General features: G+C 42.5%; 1 protein-coding gene across 1 annotated transcript in view; it reads right to left on the bottom strand.

The window, feature by feature from the left end:
- Window positions 1-914: 914 nt before the first annotated feature.
- Window positions 915-19,029, bottom strand: part of LOC132819200 (LON peptidase N-terminal domain and RING finger protein 1-like) — a 49,832-nt gene continuing 31,717 nt past the window's right edge. The window contains exons 10-12 of the mRNA XM_060830655.1: window positions 12,171-12,333; window positions 4,650-4,799; window positions 915-2,370 (exon numbers count right to left, since the gene is read on the bottom strand). Coding sequence (XP_060686638.1) covers window positions 2,206-2,370; window positions 4,650-4,799; window positions 12,171-12,333 — 478 coding nt within the window. The 3' untranslated portion in view covers window positions 915-2,205. The remainder of the gene's footprint in view (window positions 2,371-4,649; window positions 4,800-12,170; window positions 12,334-19,029) is intronic.

Genomic DNA, 19,029 nt, shown 5'->3' with positions numbered 1-19,029 from the left:
GGTTGGACCGAAGGATCTGTTCCCATGCTGTACATCTCTAGGACTCTAAATTGGGGGAAGAGGACTGTGCAGTGGGACTGGATGTCGTTATGCACCAGTTGCTGAAGGTAGATAGCAGGTAAGGATACATTGTTGTAGTTAAAAAGGGTCTTGGCCAGGCCACACCTCGTGTGCAGTTTGTTCTCCTTTTCTGAGGAAGGATGTTGTTGGTATACAGCGTAGGTTTACCAGGCTGATTCTGGGGATGGCAAGACTGATGTAGGAGAGATCAGACGAGTGAGGGGGGAATCTCAGACTTAAATTCTAACAGGACTAGACAGGGTAGATGCAGGAAGGATGTTCCTGATGGTGGGTGCATTCAGAACCAGGAGTCACTGTCTGAGGATTCAAGATGGACCATTTAGAAGGGAGATGAGGAGACATTTCTTCACCCGAAGAGTGATGAGTCATTAGCACATTAAGTAGCTGACACCAAAACATTGAATATATTCAAGAGGCAGCTAGGTATAGCACTTGGGCCAAAGATTATGGAAAGAAAGCAGGATTAGGTTATTGAGTTGCTGATTGACCATGATTGTGATGCATAGCAGAGCAGGGCTGAATGGACTCCTGCTCCCATATTCGCTGTCAGTGGATCAACTCAAACTTCTTAATAGCACTATGGATGCCCTTACACCCATGGATTTGTGAGATTCAAGACAGCTCACCCTAATCTTCTCCAGGGATGGGCAGTAAATATTGGCCTAGCCAGTGATAACTGCATGCTGAGAAATAAACTCTCAAAGTGGATGTTAAACATAGCCATGGTCTTCAATTCAAGTATAGCAGCACTAAATTGTTAATGAAAGTAAAATGTAATTCATTGATTTTACTCTAACAACATTAGACTACAGATTTTCATTTCGGATCTTTATTTTATTCAAAAAAATAAATTAAATACAATTCAAAGCTGAACATTTGTATAAACCTTGTACAAATTTACAGATCAGAAAGGCAATGCCTGGCATAATTACACACTGCCAGCACATAATCGCAAAGAAAATACAAGTCATTGGAACAAAGATAGAAACCATTACAACACTAAATGTTGAGATTTTTGCTTTTTCAAACAAAAACAGACTTACATATTCATAACTTATTGCTCAAACAGATTAGCAAAATGTAATCTGGAACTGAGCTGAGATTTAAGTCTAAAAACAGTTGTATTAAGGTTGGCCTCTTATTAGGATTATAATTTTATGATATATAATTAATGCACAGGACAGGTATGCCATTTCACAGAATTGGAGAATCTTGCCTGATAGATATGCAACATATGTCTGATGTGATAATATGCCACATATACAAGAAAGTCCTAGTTTTGTTAATTGTTTTTATGTAGAGTTGGTCAGTTTTGACCATTAAAAAAATTGTGAAGTGTTGAGGAAGGTGAAAACTGCTTGTCTGCTATCTAGTTGCCATTGCTGGGAAGTGAATGTATATTGCCAGTAAGTGAGGACATATGATGCACAGATTAGCCATAGTCAAATAACTTGCTGCATGTCAGTTTCTCTCACTATGGGTCACAGATTTGGAGACGCTGGTGTTGGACTGGGGTGTACAAAGTTAAAAATCACAACACCAGGTTTATTTGGAAGCACTCCACAACCACCTGAAGGGGCAGCTCTCCGAAAGTTAGTGCTTCCAAATAAACCTGTTGGACTATAACCTGGTTTTGTGTGATTTTTAACTATGGGTCACAGGGTTGTCAGCACCCATACCACAGCAAAAGTTTGCCAATTCAGGATAGGTAATGGCAAACTCAAAATTATTTGTGGTAATCGAACCGAAGTTTGCAAATTTCTATTATATTGCTGAAAGAACACATCTATAATGCTCTGAATTGTGCATCAAATGCTGCTAATTCAAATAATCAGTACAACTTCAAAACTTAGTACAAAAATCATTGATTTTCTGTTTATTCAAAATTTCATAGAAATGGAGTAGAGGATGGTCTGTCACAAAGCCTTCTTTGTAACTTTTCACAAAGCCTAAATACAGTCAGGTTTTCTTTCTGTTATCAGCATATTTTGCAATTCCTTTCAAGACTATGTCTGCTACTTGCAACTTACTGAAACCAGCACTGCAAATGAAAAAAATAGCAAATAATCTATCCCCGATTAGAAAGAGGATTTCATGATCCTTGAAGCAAGTCCAGGCTGATTGTCACTTGGATTGATCTCTTGCATTCGAGAAGTATGTCAAAATCTTCTGAATTTTGATTAAGCGGTTCATCAAAGATGTCATAGACAACACAGAAAGCTGATATTTTGGATCCACAGGAAGAACAGCAAGAAGCCACCAACACCAAGCAGGTCCATTTGGGGGGCCCTAAATACAAATATTGTTCAGGGAAAAAAAACACTTGCTTTCACAATCTCCAAACAATCTAGTATTTTACAGCCAAGTGAGTAACTTCAGTGTGGTAACTATTATAAGACAATAAACGTCTCCAGAACAGCAAGATAAATTGCCAAATAATAGTCCGGGAGATGGTAAAGGGATATTGTATGGAGCCGCAGGAGATGGGGGAAGATACTAAACGAGTATTTTGCAATCAGTATTTAGAAGATATAGAATGTAGTGAAATAGACGGTGACATCTTGAAAAAATGTCCCTATTATAGAAGAGGAAGTGCTGGATGTCTTGAAACACATGAAGGTGGATAAATCCCCAGGACCTGATTAGGTGTGCCCTAGAACTCTGTGGGAAGCTAGGGAACCGATTGCTGGGCCTCTTGCTGAGATATTTGTATCAACGATAGTCACAGGTGAGGTGCCAGAAGACTGGAGGTTGACTAACGTGGTTCCACAGTTTAAGAAAGGTTTTTTTGAAGTAACAGAGGATTGATGAGGGCAGAGCAGTAGATGTGATCTATGTGGACTACAGTAAGGTGTTCAACAAGGTTCCCCATTGGAGACCGATTAGCAAGGTTAGATCTCAAGGAATACAGGGAGAACTAGCCATTTGGATATAGAACTGGCTCAAAGGTAGAAGATAGAGGGTGGTGATGGAGGGTTGTATACCAGACTGGAGGCCTGTGACCAGTGGAGTGCCACAAGGATCAGTGCTGGGTCCAATACTTATCATTTACATAAATGATTTGGATGTGAGCATAAGAGGTACAGTTAGTAAGTTTGCAGATGACACCAAAATTGGAGGTGTAGAGGACAACGAAGAAGGTTACCTCAGATTACAACGGGATGTTGATCAGATGGACCAATGGGCTGAGAAGTGGCAGGTGGAGTTTAATTCAAATAAATGCTAGGTGCTACATTTTGGGAAAGCAAATCTTAGTAGGACTATACACTTAATGGTAAGGTCCTAGGGAGTGTTGCTGCACAAAGAGACCTCGGAGTGCAGGTTCATAGCTCCTTGAATGTGGAGTCGCAGGTAGATACAATAGTGAAGGTGGCGTTTGGTATGCTTTTCTTTGTTGGTCAGAGTATTGAGTACAAGAGTTGGGAGGTCATGTTGTGTTTGTACAAGACATCGGTTAGGTTGCTGTTGGAATATTGCATGCAATTCTGATCTCCTTCCTATCGGAATGATGTTGGGAAACTTGAAAGGGTTCAGAAAAGATTTACAAGGATGTTGCCAGGGTTGGAGATTTGAGCTATAGGGAGAGGCCGAACAGACTGGGGCTATTTTCCCTGGAGCGTCGGAGGCTGAGGAGTGACCTTATAGATGTTTAAAAAATCACGAGGGACATGAATAGGATAAATAGACAAAGTCTTTCCCCTGGGGTGTGAGAGTCCAGGACTATAGGGCAATGGTTTAGGGTGAGAGGAAGAAGATATAAATGAAACCTAAGGGGCAACTTTTTCATACAGAGGGTGGTGCGTGTATGGAATGAGCTGCCAGAGGAAGTGGTGGAGGCTGGTACAATTGCAACATTTAAAAGATATTTGGATGCGTATATGAATAGGAAGGATTTAGTGGGATATGGACCAGGTGTTGGCAGGTGGAACTAGACTGGATTGGGATATCTGGTTGGAGCAAAGTGTCTGTTTCTGTGCTGTACATCTCGATGACTCTATTACTGCATTGCATGATTGTTCAAAACCCTAAATTTTAAATTTTAAGACAAAAGCTTACAATATGTCCCAGTAGTTCCAAAAATTAGAGACAGTGTACTTAAAATAAACGTACGTTAGTACTGTTCAGAGCATTGTGACAAAAAATTTTTAAATCCCTCAGCAATTTAACTCGCATCATCTACTCTAATCTGGAGTACTGTTTATTTCCCTCCTTTCCCGCTAACTTCATCACTATTAGTTATCACACATTTGGCAACTCGGACTTTTTTTCCTAAACTCCTCCACCTTGCTTCATCTGTACTGCACCTTCAAGTCTCCTTAAAGTTACATATTTACTTTGCCTTTTGTCACCCAAGACTTTAGCACATGTAATTCCCATCACTCGTATATATTATGGTGCTAAACAGTTGGTTCTATTTTTATGATGATTTGTATCAATGTGAAAAAAAGTTGAGATGCCCATTTTCATATTGTGGCTTACTGATTTCAAATAAGGTGGACAGTACCCAAGTGCAATATTATTCACTATGGCAACCACAAACAAAATTAAATAATTGAGAGTCACAATACCTGTAAATCGGTTTCTCTCTCTGGAATTGGACCAAAATGCTGAAGGATTTGACTGTGGAATCGACTTTTCAAGTTTTGAAACCATTTACAAGCTTGTGCATACACCTTATCATGAAGATCTATAAGTTCATCCAATTCCTCTCCTATAACCTGCAAACAAATACGGATTTATATTTAAATACAAACTTCTAAAGAACAAATGGTGACAAAAACTGACATTGAAATACAGCGTATATGAAATCTGAGAACTCTGAAGTGTTACTACATTTGCAGTAATAACCATTTGAGCCAAACTGTACTGAAATTATGACACTATATCATAACTACATGCAAGACAAAATTAAGTTCAAATTAACTGTTTGAATCTTAACACAAAAACGGAAATGGTGTACAAAAATATTGATAATTCTGCATTAATATCAAAATCATATAGTTGGGATACAAGAAATTAATTATGAAAGAATTTGTTTTAATAAGCTAGCTTAATAAAAAGGATGACCAAAACCTTAAAGGCTAGTTACCATAACAAAACAAACGACATTCTTGCCAAAACCACCCATTCTGGAATCGAGTCTCGTTTTCAGTTTTGTTTCATTTTAAAATAAGATAACAGGCAACTAACACTTTTTAATAAAATGTTTTCTTGGAATGTGGAATTTTAAATTGACACCCTCTTACTTTTAAACAGGGACCTCTAGTTACACATTCCCTCAAAACAGGAAACATCCTCTCCAGATCCAAGCCATCAAGAGCTCTCATATCTTATATGTTTAAATCAAGTAGTCGCTCACTCTTCTAAACTCCAGCGGATACAAACCTAACCTGTCCAATATTTCCTATCAAGATAACCCCACCATTCTAAGAGTTAAAGTGGTACAATATTCTCAGTCACTTCCAAGCATTTGCAGTCTTCCTTAAATGGGAAGGCGTACTTCAGCTTTAGGGTCACTAGTGCCCTGGAACACAACCTCCTTATTTTTGTATTTAATTCCTCTTGCAATAAATATTAACATTCTTAATTTGCTGTACTATACACTAGCCTTATGCGATTCAGTAAGGGGGCATCCAGATTCCTCAATCAGATTTCTGTAATTTCTCACCATTTAGATTTTTTTTTAAAAAGTTTCTTGCCAAATGGATAGTTTCACATTTTTTACGTTATACTCTATTTGTCAGACCTCTGCCCACTCACTTAACCTATATCTTCTTGTCCCTCTGGTCTTTTCACAGTTCACATTTCTAACTATCTTTTTGTCACCAGCAAATTTGATCATTTCATCCAACTCATTTACATAAATTGCAAACAGTTGAGGTTCCTGCACTGACCCCGTGACATCACGAGCTTGCCAGCTTGAAAAAGACCTATTTATGTCTACTGTGCTTCCCAGAGCAAACCAATCCTCTATTCATGTCAATACACTGCTCCCTACAACAAAATTAATAGCAAATGCCTTCTGAAAATCCAAGTTGAGCACATTCATTATCCAATTAATGAATAATCCATCCTCATTCTTTATCCCTTTTATAGAGATCTTTAAAGGGATAGTCTTTCTCCACAGGACACGCTACTTCCTCAAAAGAACTACAACAGATTCATGATTTACCTTTCAGAAAGCCATGGGAAAAAGGTGAAGGATGCAGGTGGTGATGATGAGAAGCGAGACTGTAGTGCTGGAAAAACACAGGTCAGGCAGCATCCGAGGAGCAGGAGAATCGACTATTCGTGCATTAAAAGAGTTTATGCCCAAAACGTCAATTCTCCTCCTCCTTGGATGCTGCCTGACCTGCTGTGCTTTTCCAGCACCACACTCTCGACTTTCAGAAAGCCATATTAACTCATGAACCAGAGCTCACTTCTCCCACTTCAAGGACTAATGTCTCTAATCTGATTTATCCAATGCCAATTTGGACATGATTCAGGGAATGTTCCACACGTTATGACGGTTGAGTTTCTGCTTCTTAATGTGGTATTCAGCTTCTTATACTGACTGCGCAGAATAGCCTTTTCTTGTCGACATCATTGGTATCTACATCAAGCATGACTTATGGATGCTGCCCCTCCTATTCCAAATTTTTGTCCAGTTGCCAATCAGATATCCTCAACCCTGAAAAGGGGCGGGCGACAGCCATCTGGAACACATTTGGCTACAGGGCATGTGTCAATCCCTCTCATGTTGTAACTATAACGCTTTTTGTTTCTCCCACTTGTATGGTTTCCTGCATCAATGTGGCATGGTCAGGTAGCTCATCCATCGTGCAGCCCTTACTCTCATCCAAACATGCTGAAAGAACTTCAGACTTCTTGGGCAACTTCTAAGGCCAGGTTTTCTCCTGTCCCCAAACACTGACCATAATTAGGAGACCTTATTCCAAGAGATATGACTGTCGCCTGGTGCACAGAATCAAAGCAGCACCTGCATTTCAGCCTCCAGCTCAAGTTCCAAGTGGAAGCTGTTTAAACTTTACTTACAGCGGGTGGGTTTGTCCTGAATTGAACAGACTTCAGGAATCCTCCCCATGCTGCAGGTGTGCCACATCACCCTACCATATTTAATGTGTTCTAATCTGTTCCTTAGTTTTGTTTTTATATGTTTATAAACCTTACCTCAAGTTTCTACAACATTTTGAATCTTAGAAACAGAATAAATCTCAGTCACCTACCACATAATAACTTCCTATTCTGTACAACAAAGTAACTAATTCTTTGAGAGTTAAATAAAGAAGTGAAAGCAAAGGAACACCTCCTTTCCTTCCTTTTAAACACAACTCCCAGCACACTATTTTCAGTTGTATTATTATGTAAAACTAGACAAAAGACTCAAATGACCCAGTAAGGGAACTGGTTTCAGCTGCTGCTTCAGTTAACTAAGCCCAACTGTTCATCCAGTGGACACCATATTAAAACAGCTCAAGGCTCATACCTTTAGTGAGCTAGGGTCCAATGTAACCAAGTGCAAGGTCATCTATTTTGGACCAAAAAAAGGATAGATCAGGGTACTTTAAAATGCACAGATCTTTAAAATGTCACAAATAGGTGTTGAAAAGGATCAAAAAAAAGTTTACAGAATGCTGGCAGGCCCTCTTGTGGTACAGAGGTAGAGTCCCTACCCTTGAATTGGGAGGCCCAGGTTTCAGTCCCACCTGCTCCAGAGGTACGTAATTACATCTCTGAACAAGTTGATGAGGAAAAATTGGATGAATTTAAAAAAATACTGACCTTTATATCTAGAGGATTAGAATTCAAGTATGCAGAAGTTATGCTGCATTTATACAAAACCCTGATTAGACCCCACTTGGGGTACTGAGAGCAGGTCTTGGTGCCACACCTTAGGAAGAGCATACTGGCCTTGGAGAAGGTACAATGTAAATTTACAAGGATGATATCTGGGTTCAAGGGCTAAGTTATGAGGACAGATTATACAAATTAGGCCTATTTAATCTAGAATTTACAAGGTTAAAGGAGTGCTCTGACAGAAGTCATCAAAATATTAACAGGAACAGACAGGGTGGATCAAGACAAACTATTTCCACTGATTGAGATTCTAGAACTTGGGTGCAAAGACCAAAAGTTCGGACCAGACTATTCAACAAGAGATGTTAGGAAGCACTTCTGCACACAAAATGTAGAAGAGGTCTGGGCTCTCTCCCAAAAATGGCCGTGGAGACAGAACCAGTTGTGAACTTTAAATCGGAGATAGATAATCTTTTGTTAAGCAAAGATATTAAGGGATATGGATGAAAGGCAAGTATGTGGAGTTAGGCCACACATCAGCCTTGATCTCACTGAATGGATGAATAGGCTTGAGAGGCTGAATGAGCTACTCCTGCTCCTATGTATTTAAACTGTAGATTTCAGTTAAATGTTAACTGAAAACAAAATTAGATTTTTACAAAAAGATTAAAGCTTTTACCTGAGGGCCAGGTCTGGGGAAGGTGGGACCAGTACAAGCATGAAAAATGTGTTGCTGGAAAAGCGAAGCAGGTCAGGCAGCATCCAAGGAGCAGGAGAATCGACATTTTGGGCAAAAGTCCTTCTTCAGGAATGAGGAAGGTGTGCCAAGCAGGCTAAGATAAAAGATAGGGAGGAGGAACTTGGGATGGGATGTTGGGAATGCGATAGGTGGAAGGAGGTTAAGGTGAGGGTGATAGGCCGGAGAGGTGGTGGGGTGCGGAGAAGTCGGGAAGAAAATTGCAGGTCAAGAAAGTGGCGCTGACTCCGAGGGTTGGGACTGAGATAAGGTGGGGAGAGGGGAAATGAGGAAGCTGGAGAAATCTGCATTCATCCCTTGTGGTTGAAGAATTCCTAGGTGGAAGATGAGGTGCTCTTCCTCCAGGCGTCATGTTGCATGGTCTGGCAATGGAGAAGGCCAAGGACCTGCATTTTCTTGGTGGAGTGGGAGGGGGAGTTGAAGTGTTGGGCCACGGGGCGGTTGGGTTGGCTGGTGCAGATGTCTCAGAGGTGTTCTCTGAAACATTCCGCAAGTAGGCGGCCTGTCTCCCCAATGTAGAGGCGGCCACATTGGGTGCAGCGGATGCAGTAAATGATGTGTGTGGAGGTGCAGGTGAATTTGTGATGGATATGGAAGGATCCCTTGCAGCCTTGGAGAGAAGTGAGGGGAGATGTGTGGATGCAAGGTTTGCATTTCTTGCGGTTGCAGGGGAAGGTGCCGGGAGTGGAGGTTGGGTTGGTGGGGTGTGTGGACGTGACAAGGGAGTCGTGGAGGGAGTGGTCTTTCCAGAACGCTGATAGGGGAGGGGAGGGAAATATATCCTTGGTGGTGGCGGAAATGACGAAGGATGACACGATGTATCTGGAGGTTGGTGGGTTGGTAGGTGAGAACCAATGGGGTTCTGTCCTGGTAGCGATTGGAGGGACGGGGTTCAAGAGTGGAGGATCAGGAAGTGGAGGAGATGCGGTGGAGAGCATCGTCAACCACGTCTGAGGGGAAAATTGCGGTCTTTGAAGAAGGAGGCCAGCTGGGTTGTTCGGTAATGGAATTAGTCCTCGTGGGAGCAGATGCAGCGGAGGCGAAGGAATTGGGAATATGGGATGGCGTTTTTACAGGGGGCAGGGTGGGAGGAGGTGTAATCTAGGTAGCTGTGGGAGTCAGTCGGTTTATAGTAAATGTCCGTGTTGAGTCAGTCGCCCGAGATAGAAATGGAGGGGTCTAGAAAGGGGAGGGAGGAGTCTGATACAGTCCAGGTACATTTGAGGTCGGGGTGAAAGGTGTTAGTAAAGTGGATGAACTGTTCAATCTCCTCGTGGGAGCACGAGGCAGCGCCAATACAGTCATCGATGTAGCGGAGGAAAAGGTGGGGGATGGTGCAAGTGTAGCTGCGGAAGATGGACTGTTCCACATATCCGACGAAGAGGCCTAGCAGGGGCCCACGTGGGTTCCCATGGTACTCCTTTGGTTTGGAGTAAGTGGGAGGATTGGAAAGAGAAGTTGTTCAGAGTGAGGACCAGTTCAGTCAGTCGAAGCAGGGTGTTAGTGGAAGGGTACTGGTTGGGTTGGTGGGAAAGGAAGAAGCGGAGGGCTTTGAGGCCTTCGTGATGGGGGACGGAGGTGAATATGGTGAAGATAAGGCGTTGGAGGCCAGGGAAACGAAAATCATGGAGGAGGTGGAGGGCGTGGGTGGTGGCCCGATCGTAGATGGGGAGTTCTTGGACTAAAGAGTTCTTGGACTATCGAGGTACGCAGAGATGAGTTTGGTGGGACAAGAACAGGCGGGATGGGGCAGGAGCAGGCGGGGTGGGGCGGGGCAGGGCAGGGCAGAAACACATGCGGTGTGGTCGTTGTGCAGATGAGTGATGTCACTGGGGGCAGTAGATGCGGCAATGGCAACTCCGGGGGTGGAAGTGGCTGCGGCGACAGCAGAAATGGTGTTGTTCCAGGTGGCTGTGGACCCCGCGGAGGCTGCGAATCTGTCCGCCCGTTGCTGAACACTTTAACTCCCCCTCCCACTCCACCAAGGACATGCAGGTCCTTGGCCTCCTCCATCGCCAGACCATGGCAACAAGACGCCTGGAGGTAGAGCGCCTCATCTTCCGCCTAGAACCCTCCAACCATACGGGATGAGTGCAGATTTCTCCAGATTCCCCATTTCCCCTCCCCCCACCTTATCTCAGTCCCAACCCTCGGACTCAGCACCGCCTTCTTGACCTGTAATCTTCTTCCCGACCTCTCCGCCCTATCACCCTCACCTTAGCCTCCTTCCACCTATCACATTCCCAACACCCCTCCCCCAGTCCCTCCTCCCTACCTTTTATCTTAGCCTGCTTGGCACACCTTCTTCACTCCTGAAGAAGGGCTTACGCCCGAAATGTCGATTCTCCTGCTCCTTGGATGCTGCCTGACCTGCTATGCTTTTCCAGCAACACATTTTTCAGCTCTGATCTCCAGCATCTGCAGTTCTCACTTTCTACCAGTAGAAGCATAACAGGTTGCATCTGGAAATAACCGGGACCAATGTCCTCGGTGGAGTGTTTGCTTGTGATGTTGTAGAGTGTTTAAAATTGAATAGGAAAATGGAATCTGAGTAGGGAAACAGAGGAGAGAGAAATAAGTATAGAAACAAAAGACAGAAAGGTAAGAGCAAATATAGAATGCAGAAAAAAGATCAAGGATGACAAATAAATGAGGTCATAGTGCAAACTAAAGTCAAGATAATGGCCAAAGATCATGTCTTAATATGCAGAGCATTCACAATAGGATAGATGAATAATCTGTGCAAATTGATATGAACAGTTTTGATACAATTGATATTACAGAGTTATGGCTGTAGCCTTACAAACGTAGAGAGCTATTCATTATTGAAGAAAGACAGACCAAAAGGTGAGGGAGTTGAGGTAGAATTGTTAGCAAATGAAAAGAAAATAGCTGGGTAGACCAGACAATTTCCTTGGCTGAGGAATCTAGAGTCAAAAAGGGTGGTGCTGGAAAAGCGCAGCAGGTCAGGCAGCATCCAAGGAGCAGGAGATTCGACGTTATGGGCATAAGCCCTTCATTAAGAATGCATTCCTGATGAAGAGCTTATGCCTGAAACGTCAACTTGCCTGCTCCTCGGATACTGCCTGACCTGCTGCACTTTTGCAACAACACTTTTTGACTCTGAGTCTCCAGCATCTGCAGTGCTCACGTTTTCAGAGTTGAGGAATCTAGAACCAGATGATAGTCCCAGGATACAGGGTAGACCGTTTAGGACTAAGACAAGGAAAAATTTCTTTATTCAAAAGTATATAGTGAACCTGTGGAATTCACTGCCACAGACGGTTGTGGAGAAGTCATTAAACATATTCAAGAAAGTGACAGATACAATTTTAGATTTTAAAGACAAAGGATAAGGGGGAAGCAGGAATACATCGAGATAGAGGATCAGATATAATCGTGTTGAATGGTGCAGCAGGTTCAAAGAGCTGAATGATCTACTAGTGCTGATTGGTTCTGTTACCCAATCAACTAGTTGCATTCACTCCTTACTACAGTCTGTAAACCTTTAAGTGCTTCAAATTATCTTTACCTTAACATCTTTCAAGTATTCGATATTGGCAATGTAATATCCATCCCTCTGCCTTCTTTCCAAAACCTTGAAACAATTTCCTCCAACAGTATCAACAATAGATCGCCCATCAGGAAGGAAGTGAATGTTTCTTATATGCAGCACACAGCCATAATCCGCAAATCTGTAAATAATAGACATCAATTTCATGAAATCAAAGAATACAACTTTAACAGAAGAACCTTCAATTATACGCCTTTATTCGAACAAGCTAACGATTAATCACCTGCAGCTACATCATCTTGCACCAATCTTATATCCTTGGAGGTACTCAATTACTCAACATGCACAATTTCTTGCTAAAGAATTCTAAAGGCTCAAACACTCTCATAGAAGAAATTTACCCCGTCCTTTTGTTCTATGGCTCTGACCTAGTTGTAACCAGGGAAAATACTGTTCCCGATATCTATCTTGTGAAGTCCATTAGGGAGTGCATATTTTTCAAAGAGATCACCACTTTTTTTCTCCAAAATGAGAGAAATTTATCAAATTTGTGAAATAGGACAAATCTACTCAAACTGTCCTAATAGGACAATCTCTATCAGTCTAATGAATCATCTTCACATCTGTTGTGGTTCTGCTCGCCGAGCTGGAAGTTTTTGCTGCAAACGTTTCGTTCCCTGGCTAGGGAACATCATCAGTGCGGTGGGAGCCTCGTGTGAAGCGCTGCTTTGATGTTTCTTCCGGTATTTATATTGGTTTGTTCTTGCCGCTTCCGGGTGTCAGTTTCAGCTGCAGTGATTTGTATCTGGGGTCCAGGTCGATGTGTCTGTTGATGGATGTTCTTGCCGTTTCCGGGTGTCAGTTTCAGCTGTAGTGGTTTGTATATGGTGTCCAGGTCAATGTGTCTATTGATGGAGTTTGGGGATGAATGCCATGCTTCTAGGAATTCTCTGGCTGTTCTCTGTCTGGCTTGTCCTATGATAGTGGTGTTTTCCCAGTCAAATTCATGTTGCTGGTTGTCTGAGTGTATGGCTACTAGAGATAGCTGGTCGTGTCGTTTTGTGGCAGAACCACAACAACGGATACCCGAGCTACAAATCTTCAATCAGATTTTAAACATCTTCACATCTTTCAAGGTAAATACATATCTCTTTGGGTAAAAACAGCAGAACTGTCAACAGTTCTTCAGGTGTTGCCTAGGTAGCATACAATGGAGTGGGATTTTAATCCAATTCCTTTGCAATAAAAAGATTAACATACTACTTGCACGCAGCTCTAGTTATAATCCAAGAACTATTATCTTGTGGTTCCATTTTTAAAAGGAGGGTGTAGTAGATCATAATCCCACAAAAGAACCCCTTTCTTAATTCTACCCATGTCGTTGGTACCCATTTGAATGAGAATTTGGATTCTTCCACTCCCATTTTCTCCTCTATTGATGTCCTTTATCACTGTAGGGTAGATTAGATTCCCTCCAGTGCGGAAACAGGCCCTTTGGCCCAACAAGTCCACACCGACCCTCCGAAGGGTAACCCACACCAACCCATTTCCCTCTGACTAATGCACCTAGCATTATGGGCAATATAGCTTGGCCAATTCACCTAACCTGCACATCTTTGGACTGTGGGGGGAAACCGGAGCACCTGGAGGAAACCCACGCAGACACGGGGAGAATGTACAAACTCCACACAGACAATCGCCAGAGGCTGGAATTTAACCTGGGACCCTGGTGCTGTGAGGCAGCAGTGCTAACTACTGAGCCACTGCGCCACCTATGTACAAGGTAGACACGATAGCCTTCCGCATTCACGCTCTTGGCTGGAGAGAAGCATACCTATTTCCCTGTAACTACACTATCACTGCTATAACTATCTTCCTTTTTACCCCACCCGTTTGAATGGACCATACACCACTGTGCAATGATCAGTTGTTCATCTGTTTTACTCCACTCCACACGAGCTGCATGATCTTTGAACCTGTTAGATCACTGTAGGGCCTGAGGCTCCTCCACTACTGACGTCTAAACAACATTCAATCTAAGTTGCACAGCCATACTAGGATATTCCAGCACACCGTTATACTTGCACCCACATAGGGACATTTCAGTCACACAGACTTCAGAGATCTGTGGAAAAATACAAAAAAAATGGTCTTTCTTGGTCCCCATAGCTGCCTCACTCTCAGTCATGGCCTGTTCCTGACGACAGATGAAAGTGAAGTACCTAGCTTAGGATGTAACTGCCTTCTCCAAAGCTCAGGTGCCAGCATATCAAATCTGAATTCAAGTTCCTCAACTGCATGGGTCGTTGCCATGGATTACATTAATGCCCAATAGTTTCGAATCCTAAAGCTGCAACACAACTGTATTTCCATTTTCATGGTTCATTTAACAAATCAGGTTCCAAATTTAGAAATATCATGAACATTGTATGTTGTTAAATCAGTTTAACAAGTATTAACTACCTTATCATACCAACATACAAAAACAGATGACCAATCAGACTCTCAAGCTCCACTATCAATTAAGATCATGACAGAGTCTTTTAAAACTCCGTATTTTCAGCTACTCTCGTTAAATTTAACTGCAATGATCTTGATTCTGCCATCTTCCAAGGCAGGACAGTGTTCCAAAGTCTCACAATCCTTGAAAGAGGATGATGCTCATTTATGAAGTAAAAGGGAACACTTTGATTTAAAAACGGTGCCCAAGTTCTGGGTACACCCACATCTCTTCCATGTTCATCCAGTCAAGACCATTGAGGGTCTTTTATACTTCATTCAAATCACCCTTTATTCTTCAACTCCACTGGAAACAAGGCCATCTTGAGAAACCTGCCCTCTTAACATAATGCACTCATTTCAGGTATTAATCGAAAAACCTCCTCTGGATCACTTCCCACTCACTTACATCCTTCCTTAAATATTTAGGCCAAAGTTGCACAGTAGTCAAGATGGAAAATGTAGTGGGCGATGGGTTTGCAGGGGAATATAACATGAACAGCCAAGTTTCTGGTAACAAGACTGGCTGTAATGCAATGAGAGGTACGTTGGGTTCCAAGAAATCAATTGTGTTAGGGAACTCTCTAGTTTGAGGCACAGACAGACGTTTCTGTGGCCAGCAGCAAAAAATCAGAATGGCGTGTTGCTTTCTTGGTGCCAGGATCAAGGATGTCTCAGAGGGGGTGCAGAATGTTCTCAAGGTGGAGAGGGGCCAGCAAGTGGTCATTGTTCACATTTGAACCAACGACATAGGAAGGGAAAATATAGAGAGTTGAGATTCTGAAGAGAAAATATAGAGAGTTAAGCAGGAATTTAAAAAGGAGGCCCTCAAGGATCGAAGGATCTGGATTACTGCCGGTGCTTCGAACTAGTGAGGGTAGGAATAGGAAGACAGAGCAGATGAATGTGTGGCTAAGAATCTGGTGTATGGGAGAAGGATTCATATTTTTGGATCATTGGAATCTCTTCTGGGGTAGAAGTGACCTGTACAAGAAGAATGGATTGCATCTGAATTGGAAGGGAACTAATATACTGGCAGGGAGATTTGCTAGAGCTGCTCAAATGGTTTTAAATTAGTACGGTTGTTGGGGTGGGGGGGGGGGGGGGGGGGAAGCAGACGGGGAGGGGAAGCAGACAGATAGTAAGGAAATGAGATCAATCTGAGACGGGTACAATTGAGAAAAGTAGTGAGTCAAACAGTCAGGGACAAAGCAGAGATCAAGATAGGACTGATAGAGTTAAACTGCACTTATTTCAATGCAAGAGGCCTAACAGGGAAGGCAGGTGAACTCACGGCATGGTTAGGAACATGGGTCTGGGACATCGTAGCAATTACAGAAATGTGGTTCAGGAATGGCAGCTTTATGTTCCAGGACACAAATGCTACAGGAAGAATACAAAGGGAGGCAAAGGAGGAGGGGGAGTGGGTTTTTGATAAGGGATGCCATTACAGCTGTACTGAGGGAGGATGTTCCTGGAAATACACCCAGGGAAGTTATTTGGGTAGAACTGAAATAAGAAATGGAAGATCACCTTATTGGGATTGTATACTACACCCCCTAATAGTCAGAGGGAAATCGAGAAACAAATTTGTAAGGAGATCTCAGCTATCTGTAAGGATAATAGGGGTTTATGGCAGGCGATTTTAACTTTCCAAACATAGACTGGGCCTGCCATTGTGTTAAGAGTTTAGATGGAGAGGAATTTGTTAAGAGTGTACAAGAAAATTTTCTGATTCAGGATGTGAATGTACCTACTAGAGAAGGTGCTGAAAATGTGTTGCTGGAAAAGCGCAGATCAGACAGCATCCAAGGAGCAGGAGAATCGATGTTTCGGGCATGAGCCCTTCTTCAGGAATCTCATGCCCGAAACGCCGATTCTCCTGCTCCTTGGATGCTGCCTGACCTGCTGTGCTTTTCCAGCTCTAATTTCCAGCATCTACAGTCCTCACTTTCTCCTACTAGAGAAGGTGCAAAGCTTGACCTGCTCTTGGGAAATAAGGCAGGGCAGGTGACTGAGGTGTCAGTGGGGGAGCACTTTGGGGCCAGTGACCATAATTCTATTCATTTTAAAATAGTGATGGAAAAGGATAGATCAGATCTAAAAGTTGAAGTTTTAAATTGGAGGAAGGCTCATTTTGACGTATAAGGCAAGAACTTTCAAAAGCTGATTGGGGACAGATGTTTGCAGGTAAAGGGACGGCTGGAAAGTGGGAAGCCTACAGAAATGAGATAACGAGAGTTCAGAGACAGTATATTCCTGTTAGGGTGAAAGGAAAGGTTGATAGATGTAGGGAATGCTGGATGACTAAAGAAATTGAGTGTTTGGTTAAGCAAAAGAAGGAAGCATATGTCAGGTATAGACAGCAGAGATCAAGAGAATCCTTAGAAAAAGTATAAAGCAGTAAGAGTATACTTAAGAGGGAAATCAGGTGGGCAAAAGGGGACATGAGATAGCTTTAAAATACATCAAGGACAAAAGGGTAACTAGGAGAGAATAGGGCCCCTCAAAAGATCAGCGAGACAGATTTTGCGTGGAGCCACAGGAGATGGGGGAGATTTAAACAAGTATTTTGCATCAGTATTTACTGTGAAAAAGGACAAAGATATAAGCTGTAGGGAAATACATGGTAACATTTTTAAAAATGTCCATATTAAAAGGAGGAAGTGCTGGATGTCTTGAAACACAAAAATGGATAAACTCTCAGGACCTGATCAGGTGTATCCCAGAACACTGTGGGAAACTAGAAAAGTGATTGCTGGGCCTCTTGCTGAGATATTTGTATCATTGATAGTCACAGGTGAGGTGCCAGAGACTGGAGATGGACTCACGTGGTGCCACTGTTTAAGAAGGGTGGTAAGGACAAGATAGAGAACTATAGACTAGTGAGCCTGATGTCAGTGGTGGGCAAGTTGTCAGAGGGAATCCTGAGGGACAGGATGTACATGTATTTGGAAAGGCAAGGGTTGATTAGGGATAGTCAACATGGCTTTGTGCATGGACATTCATGTCTCACAAACTTGACTGAGTTTTTTGAAGAAGTAACAGAGGATTGAGGAGGGCAGAGCAGTGGACATAATCTATACGGACTTCAGTAAGGTGTTCGACACGGTTCCCCAGGGAAGACTGATTGGCAAGGTTAGATCTCATGGAATACAGGGAGAACTAGCCATTTGGATACAGAATTCGCTCAAAGGTAGATGACAGAGGATGATGGTGGAGGGCTGTTTCTCAACTGAAGTCCTGTGACCAGTAGAGTGTCACACGGATCGGCATTGGGTCCATTACTTTTTGTCATTTACATAAATGATTTGGATGCAAGCATAAGAGGTACAGTTAGTAAGTTTGCAGATGACACTAAAACTGGAAGTGTAGTGGACAGCGAAGGAGGTTACTTCAGATTGCAACAGGTGATCAGATGGGCCAATGGAGTTTAATTTAGATAAATGCGAGATGCTGCATTTTGGGAAAGCAAATCTTAGCAGGACTTATACCCTTAATGGTAAGGTCCTAGGGAGTGTTATTGAATGAAGAGACCTTGCAGTGCAGGTTCACAGCTCCTTGAAAGTGGAGTTGTAGGTAGATAGGATAGTGAAGGCGGCATTTGGTATGCTTTCCTTTATTGGTCAGAGCATTGAGTACAGGAGTTAGGAGGTCATGTTGTGGCTGTGCAGGACATTAGTTAGGCCACTTTTGGAATGCTGCGTGCAATTGTGGTCTCCTTATCGGAAGGATGTTGTGAAACTTGAAAGGGTTCAGAAAAGATTTAAGGACGTTGCCAGGTTGGAATACGAAGGTTTTGGAGGGTATGGGTTGGCTGCTGGCAGGTGGGACAAGATTGGGCTGGGATGTCTCGTCGGCATGGACAAGTTGGACCGAAGGGTCTGTTTCCGTGTGTATATCTCTACGAGTCTGAGGCCTCATTAATGGTTATAAAGCTGAAGCACAACATTCTTATTTTTATGTTCAATTCCTCTTGTAATGAAGTATCGCATTCCATTAGCCTTTTTTGACTAAATGCTGTACCTGTACACAGCACTGATTCACATATGCAAATCCATGGGCACCTTAAATTTCAGCAGTCATTCTATACTGAAGTAATAACTTATTTCATTCTTCCAGAATAATTAACTTTACATTTGCCCATGTTACTTCCACTACCAGATTTTGACGACTCATTTAACTAATCTATATCCATCTGCAGCCTCATTGAAGACAACACCAAGATATACAGAAACTATTGTGAAGAAGACAAATTTAACTGCAAACCTTTGCTTCCCTTCATCTAAGTTATTGATATAAATTGTAAAAAACATGAACACCAGTAGGAGTATATCTGCTAAAAGACCTATTTATGCATATTATTTGCAGCCAGCCA

This window comes from Hemiscyllium ocellatum, chromosome 1, assembly GCF_020745735.1.
Source record: "Hemiscyllium ocellatum isolate sHemOce1 chromosome 1, sHemOce1.pat.X.cur, whole genome shotgun sequence".
Classification (NCBI taxonomy): domain Eukaryota; kingdom Metazoa; phylum Chordata; class Chondrichthyes; order Orectolobiformes; family Hemiscylliidae; genus Hemiscyllium; species Hemiscyllium ocellatum.
This window is presented reverse-complemented; position numbering and strand designations above follow the sequence as displayed.